The sequence below is a fragment of the Vanellus vanellus genome (genome assembly GCF_965231255.1).
Source record: "Vanellus vanellus genome assembly, chromosome: 7".
Classification (NCBI taxonomy): domain Eukaryota; kingdom Metazoa; phylum Chordata; class Aves; order Charadriiformes; family Charadriidae; genus Vanellus; species Vanellus vanellus.
The window spans coordinates 16,149,641-16,157,397 of NC_138912.1; the positions used below are offsets into that span (position 1 = coordinate 16,149,641).

General features: G+C 54.8%; 1 protein-coding gene across 1 annotated transcript; it reads right to left on the reverse strand.

The window, feature by feature from the left end:
• Positions 1-317: 317 nt before the first annotated feature.
• Positions 318-5,526, reverse strand: NPM3 (nucleophosmin/nucleoplasmin 3; the record flags this gene model as incomplete). Its single annotated transcript, XM_082486414.1, has 6 exons — positions 318-1,531; positions 1,652-1,774; positions 2,141-2,234; positions 2,839-2,958; positions 3,689-3,774; positions 5,484-5,526. 5 exons carry the CDS (start codon positions 5,524-5,526, stop codon positions 1,683-1,685), a joined length of 435 nt encoding a protein of 144 aa, XP_082342540.1. The 3' UTR covers positions 318-1,531; positions 1,652-1,682.
• Positions 5,527-7,757: the final 2,231 nt, after the last annotated feature.

Here is a 7,757-nt window from a genome sequence, read left to right on the forward strand (position 1 = left end):
TGACAGTGCCGAGCACCAAGGCCAATGTGGCCCAAACCAGGAGAGTGTTGCCAACGGCTGGGTTACCTTTGGGAGCACTCGTGGAACCGGGTCCCTACCCAATACAGCCCCCTGTGACTCTGCCTCTTCTCCTCGGCATCCTGGGTGCAGCGCTGAGGTGACTGAGGGGGCACAAGTGCATAGACCCCACGAAGGAGAGGAGCCCCTGGGTCCCTCCTGGGAGCTCTGCAGCATTCTCAAGGGAAGAAAACATCAGACACTGGACACAGAGAAGCATCTCCCACTGCAGTGCACATGGGAGGAACCTGTCAGCCAGCAGTGATGCCTCCAGACCTGATGCCTGAGAGACCTTTATTCAGAGTGTAAAAACAGTTCTTTACAAAGCAGATTGACCTGGAACCTTCCCCCAAAATCACAAATAGGCTGTAAGCTCCCACCTCACCATAACTCCAGTTGAGGACACAGCCCGGGCCTGTTTCACGCTTCCAAGTGTATAAAAATCATCTGTCCTGGTTTCGGCTGGGATAGTTAACCTTCTTACTAGCAGCTGGTACAGTGTTGTGTTTTGGATTTAGGATGAGAAGAATGTTGATAACACACTAGTATTTTAGGTGTTGCTAAGCAGTCAAGGACTTTTCAGCTTCTCATTTAGCCTGCCAACAAGAAGGTGGAGGGCGCCCAAGAAGCTGGGAGGGGACACAGCCGGGACAGCTGACCCCAACTGACTAAAGGGATGTCCCATACCATAGGACATCATGCTCAGCATATAAAGCTGGGGGAAGAAGGAAGAAAGAGGGGATATTCGAAATTATGGTGTTTGTCTTCCCAAGTGACCATTACATGTGATGGAGCCCCGCTTTCCTGGAGGTGGCTGAACACCTGTCTGCCCATGGGAAGTGGTGAATGAATTCTTTATTTTTCTTTGCTTGTGCACATGGCTTTTGCTTTACTTATTAAACTGCCTTTATCTCAACCCACGAGTTCTCTCACTTTTACTCTTCTGATTATCTGCCCCATCCCCCCGGGGGATTGAGCGAGTGGCCGCGCGGTGCGTAGCTGCCAGCTGGGGTTAAACCACAACACCATCAAATTGTGAGTAATGAAAAGCAAGCACACTAGAATCAATGAAACTGCCTGTCCCACCGCTGGCTTTATGTCCATCTGCTGGGGAAAGGGCCAGGACGGGTGTTTCAGAGCTAGGGAGAGGGGGTGCACAGAGCAGAGGTTCAGGACAGCAAAAAGGCACAGGGCAAGGATCACGTCCTCCATCCCTGACTCCCAGCACGGGGATGGGGGAGAGGGGATACACCAGCAGCATTGATCCAGTTTTGGGATCAGCCTCCCAGGGCTGTGGGAAAGGAGCCACCCAGGTGCTGGGAGCAGCCCCTGCTCCCCAAAAAGTTACAACAGAAAAAAAATAACAAAAAAAAAAACCCAAACAAACAAAAATCCCCAAAGCAGCAAATGTTGAGGTCCTGGCAAGAGGTGTCCGAGGTAAAAGCCATCCGGGCAGAGGAGTCCCAATGAGTACCTGGAGGAAGAACCAGACTGAGACCAGCAGCCTCCTGCAGCAGGGCAGCTTCCACCCACACATGACACACTGACATCATGGCCACTCGGACCCTTCCTCCGAGGCTGCCTGGCCCCTCACCTTGCCTGGAGATAAGTTACTGCTTCCTCCTCTACTTCTTGGCTGGCATGATAGGAGCAAGCTCCTCCTCCTCCTCCTCAGACAAGTCATCGTCCTCCTCAAAGGAAGCATCTTGCCTGTGCACTGGGACACACAGATAACTCTGTTACTCACCAACGTGTGTCTTTGCAAATACAACTGCCCCCCAAGACACCCCAAGAGCAGAGCAGCCCACTGGAGCAGTTTTAACAGCAGCTTGTGGGCAATAAGCTGTATCCCAGCTGGGGGGAGGTCCCAGAGGGAAAGTGTGGGTCATCCAGATCCCTTTTCCCATGCAAGGCTTTCTGGCATCCCTGCATGAAGATGGCCTGGGGGAACCAGCACAAAGGAGGCACTGAGCACGTGCTGAGAAGCACCATCTCCCAGGGGGTCCCCGGCCAATGTTCGCGCTGGAGGTAGCCCTCCCATACCCCTCGCTCCTCCCAACCCTTTTCCCACACCAGTCCTTACTGATCCGGTGCCAGCCAGCGAGGTGTACGGGGCCAGAGCCCGCTGCCAGGCGGAAGGTGACTGGAGGCTGCAGCTTGAAGTTGTCCAGACTCAACTGCAAAGAAAAGGAGATGGAGCTGAGTTGGGGTGTGCTGGTTTCGGCTGGGGTAGAGTTAATTTTCTTCATAGTAGCCGGTATGGGGTGATGTTTTGGATTTGTGCTGGAAACAGCGTTGATAACGCAGGGAGGTTTTTGTTATTGCTGAGCAGTGCTTCCACACAGTCAGGGCCTTTTTGGCTCCTCACACCACCCCACCAGCAAGCAGACTGGGAGGACACAAATAGTTGGGAGGGGACACAGCCGGGACAGCTGACCCCAACTGACCAAAGGGATGTCCCGTACCAAACAATGTCATGCTTAGCACATAAAGCTGGGGGAAGAAGGAATTGGGGGGAAGTTTGGAGTTACGGTGTTTGTCTTTCCAAGTGACCATTACACGTGATGGAGCCCCACCTTCCTGGAGGTGGCTGAACACCTGTCTGCCCATGGGAAGTGGTGAATGGATTCCTTATTTTGCTTTGCTTGTGCACATGGCTTTTGCTTTACTTATTAAACTGCCTTTATCTCAACCCATGAGTTCTCTCACTTTTACTCTTCTGGGTCCTTCCTCCAGTTCCCTGCAGACATCCCCACCTGAGTCTTCATAACAACCTCTTACCAAGGGCTGGCATGACAACTTCAGGTTCGCCACGGGCACAGCAATCTCCTGGTTCTCATGGTTTCGCCCAACAACCTCCACCACATTGCACTCGTCCTTGGCACCATCCGTGAGGCAGACCTGGGTGGGAGTGGAGATCATGAACTGCTGCTCTCCCAGGAGACACACAAGGGACAGCTGGGGCTCCCCATGGGACAGGTGACCCACAGCAACGCTACCAGCCCGGCTGCCATGCAAGGTGTGAGGACACCGCACAACAGGGAGAGCAGAGTTGTTGTATTGTGTTGTGTCTATCCCATCCCGTCCTGTCCCATCCCCCCTCCCAGCAATTGCCCCCTGACCACATCCAGAGGGGCTCTGTGCCTTTCCCAGCTGGGACAGCTGTTCCTCAGCCTCAAGAGATGGCACCTGGCCTGCATCTTCTGCTGATCTGATCCATGTTGACAGGTCCTGCACTCCCAGGACAGAAAGCGTTCCCCAGGGAGAGGCTGGAATTAAGCCCTGCATCTACCTGGGCTTGGAGACCATCAAGACAGAGGCTCAGCTGGTGAGAGGGACCATGTTCTAGCTGGAGGCTCCAGCAAGGTCAAATACAAGGAAAAAAATACTTTCCTTCACCTGATCTCTGGACTATTCCTCTGCTGAGCAGCCTCCTGATGCCACTGGCTTTGCTCAAGCACCTCCATAAATGTGACAGCCCTGCCCTGAGAGCAGCCAGTGCCAAGACCTCAGCTAAGGGAGTCCCCTGGTCCAGAACAGCCAGGGAAGGGGGAATGCGCCTGGGAAGGAGGCATGAGGCTGTGCGACACCATGGAAGAGGACAAGCACAGTTAATTCTCATTTCTCTTACCACAGACAGGGCCAAAATGTGGTCAGAGTCATCTTCCTCATCCACCTGAAACGTGTAGGATTTGGTATTGGCAGTCAGCTCACAGCCTGGAAAGAGGAGATCGGAAAAGTTGCAGCAGTCGTTATGTGGCCCCAAGTGCCATGGGCAAAGGGTTCCCAGGGCAAACCCTGGCTGGGCAACCACATGGCATCCCTAAAACACTGCATTTTCTCATGCTCAGGAGCAATCTCAGGCCAGGGCACCCTGGGTTCCAGGATAAAGTGTCCCCAAGAACTACACACCCAGCTCAGCGCCATACAGGGACAAAACCTGGTGTCCCCCAAACTGGGCTGCCACAAAGCAGTGCCCAGGGAGACCCAAGGCCAACTAGGACAGGCAGGGCAAGGCTCAACCCCTCCAGAGAGCCATGCAGCCGCTCTGCTCGGGACAACAGGAGAGGGAGCAGACAGAGAGGCAGCTCCACTCCCCCCAGCATCAGCAGAACATCTGCTCTGGCGAGAGGCTGGAGGCAGAGACACAGAGTGTGAGACCTGAGTGATGAGGAACAACCCAAGGGGAGGATGCTGGGCCAGCGAGCCGGGGTCCCTCAAGGCAAGTCTTAAGACAGATTTTATTACATACTTCTCCAAACAGCTAAAAAAAAACAACCAAGGGAGATGCAAAATTATGTCCTTGACTCTTTGGCTCAGGATTCAGCCAACCATGGGGAGGAAGGAAAGGCAGAGCGCCCTGGGTGTGTTTGGTTATTGCTGGATGATTCACCAATGTGAAGCAGGTCGGAAAAACGCAGAGCTGAGCCCTGCATACCAGACCCGGCGTTTGCCATGGAGAGAGGGAGGAATCGGCCTCAGCAAACACAGCCCAGGGCAGGACCTCTTCCCGACCGTGCTTACATATTCAGCTCACCAGGGCAGGGACCAAAATCCAGGTGCATGAAGGGCCTGGAGGGGGGGCGCTGCTGCTCCGCTCCCCCTTTGGGATTTGGGCCGGGAGCAGCCCGGGACGGCTGTGCCCACGCCCGCTCGCAACACACGTTTAGCGGCAGCGCCGGGCCACGTGTGGCGGAGGTTTAACAGCCCCAGCCCGGAGAGGAGGGACACGGCTCTGCCGCCCCTCGGAGGGCACCCACGGAAGGCTGACGTGGGAGCGCGGGGGATTAACCGGAGGTACGGGTGACACCGGCGAGAACCGGGGCTGCCAACCCCCCCAAATTACTCCCGGCCCTCTACATCCACAAGACCCCAAAGACCCCACGCGACTCTCCCTAAACTGCCCCGGGACCCCTACCACGTGCCCGCTGCCTCCCAAACCCGCCCATACACGTGTCCCCCCGCTCCCCGAACTCCAGGGACTCGCTGGTCGCCCTCACCCCACGCCCGGGCCGCACACGTGTCTCTCTTCCCCCGTGTCCGTGGCGTGTGTCTCTCCCCCCCCGCCCCCACGTCTAGCACCCCCCAGGCCTCAGTAATTCCCTCCACGTGTCCCTCCAGACCCACGTGTCTCTCTTGCCTCCTTCCCCCCTGCCTCCCCGCGTGTCTCTGCTCCCCCCACGTCTCACATTTGCCCCCCACGTGTCCCCCCCAGGTCTATTCCCCACCCACGTGTCTTTCCTGCCTCCACGCCGTCCCCTTTACCCCCCAAACTCTGCCTGTTCCCCCGGTCCCTCTTCTGCCCCCACCCCCCCGTTTACTGCCCCCACATGTCTCCCCTGTCCCCATCTCCCCCCCCCCCCCCCCCCCCCCCGGTCTCTCTACCACCCTTTCCCTGTATCCCCCCTCCCCCCCGTGCTGCTCACCGAAGAGGACGCTGCCGGGGCAGCCAGGCCCGTGCGGTTCCATGAGGCGGCAGAGCGGCGCTGGGAGCGGGGAGGGCCGTGCAGTGCCGGGCTGTGCCGTGCCGTGCCGCTCCGCCCCGCGACCGCCCCCGGCAAACCAAAGGACCACCCCCCGCATCGTCCCGCATCCTGCGTGGGGGAAACCCCGCCAGCGTCAATTAAGTGTAGGGGGGACCTTTCCGGAAGAGCGGGGAGCGGGAGCAGCTGGTGAAACGCCGTATTTCTAGTATTTTATTTCCTTGCATTAAAAGCGGAAGGGTTATTACCCCAGCGGGATCCTAATGACTTTTCCTGGTAACCGGCCTCTTCTGTCAGAAGATTTTTCGGGGGGAGGAGAGGGGAATAGTGGGAGTGGAGAGGGTCTCACATCGTGAGGATGAACAGCCCAAAAGCCACGCTGGAGATGAAAGACACCACCACATCCTTTAACCCGAGGTCCCCTGCCCATCCTGCCTAGTTCAGCAGGACAATGCATTTACTAACCACACTGCCAGCTGTGGAAAAATGGCCCTTACGCTGCTTGTCCATGTACGGCTCCTATCCTGGCCCCAGGCCACTAGCCTTCCTGGACACCGGGGAGAAGATACAGGGCATGGATAGAGCCAGGAAAAGCAAAAGGCCAAGGGCATAAAGAGGAGTATCAGAGGGGTAGGAGGGTGACAGTGACAGAGGCAGTGGTGCAGTGGGAAGGGATCATCTCATCTCTATCCCTTTAAGCATGGGCAAGGATGAGAGCAGTGTGATATGACACAGGGGACTTGTGGTACAGGAGCCTCTGAATGCAGAAGGCAGTATCCTGCTTCAGCATCTATTGCAGGGAGCAGAGGGCCAGACTGGCCTCTCAGAGCAGAAAGGGAAGCAGCCCAGTTCGTGCTGCAGGGGGGAGTAGCTGAAAACAAACGCAACTAACTATGAGCTCACACCGCATTCTCTGTTGGAAGCTGGCTCTGCTCCCACCGCAGAGGAGACCTCCACCAGCCAGCCATTTGCTCTGCTCTAGTTGGAGTCAATTCAAGAAAAACACAACTGAAGAGGTCTGAAAAGCTGATCCTGGTCCCAGAAAAGGGCAAGCACTCGCTCAGTGATAGTTATACAAGTGTACTGGTTTGCTTCTGCAGCAGCTGCTCTCCGCAGCCATCTGGCTGGCGGCAGCGCATTACCTAAGTGACCAATCTGCAGCCACCACCCTGGAGCAGGCAGGCAAGAGAGCCCACTTCTGCTTCACGCTCCCTTAAAGGAAAAGTTCCCGAGCCCAAACCTGCCTCCTAGGCCGAGATGCATTTGACATAGGCAGGTCATATTGCCATTTCTGCCATAACCTCGTGAAACAGGCTTCAAGAAAAAATAAGATGACTACACACACCACATTATAATTTTGTGAGGACTACTGTTTCAACATGGCACGTTTACTGGGTTAGGAGAAAAGTTTTTAAGTGCTCATTTCCCTGCTTAGCTTGCACATTATCACGTTCTCCACAATATATACTGTTTGCATTGCATAACCAGTGCACTTCTACAGCAGGTGGATGAACTCTTGTGAACCGACCTTAGGAAAAAACCGTTTTTCATAGCTCTGACCCATCCCTTTTTCTTGGCTGTGATTCTCAGCAGGAAGCTGCCTGCTTTAGCTATCTCAAGTGTCTAGCTTCGTAAGTCAAATTCTGTGGACGTAGAACTAAGGCCAGACTGCAGAGCTACGATTCCCCTTATTAATGCATCCCGCAAATTACTTTGTGTCTCACCTTGTTTCTGCTGGCAGGCTACTCAGGGTTTCAGCAACCTCTTAATCCAGCGGCCAGCAAGCAGGAAAAAAAAAAAAAAAAAAACCCACACAAACCCAAAACGTAAAAAACCCCCAAACACCACAAGAGTAAGAAAGGGCAAACAAGCACTGCTGCAACACAGTTCACACTGGCTTTGCCAGACACTGGAGACCACCTTTGAAAAAAAGTGGTGTTTTTTTGTTTGTTGGTTTTTGGGTTTTTTTTTTTTTTTTTTTTTTTTTTTCAAGACAGGTACAGTTCAGCTGGTGCTACTCACAGAAGGGCCAACAAGAAAGGTCACTGCCACCCCAAAGATCTTTGGCGCCAGTACTTCTGAAGGGTCACTGGATACCTGCCTATGAAAAACATGAGCACAGAGAAGTGTCTGCCATGCAACTCACTGCCACCACCAAAACGAGAGAGAAGTTTCTCTGCCAGCCAATCCCAAGGGCATCCAACACATACGGTGTGA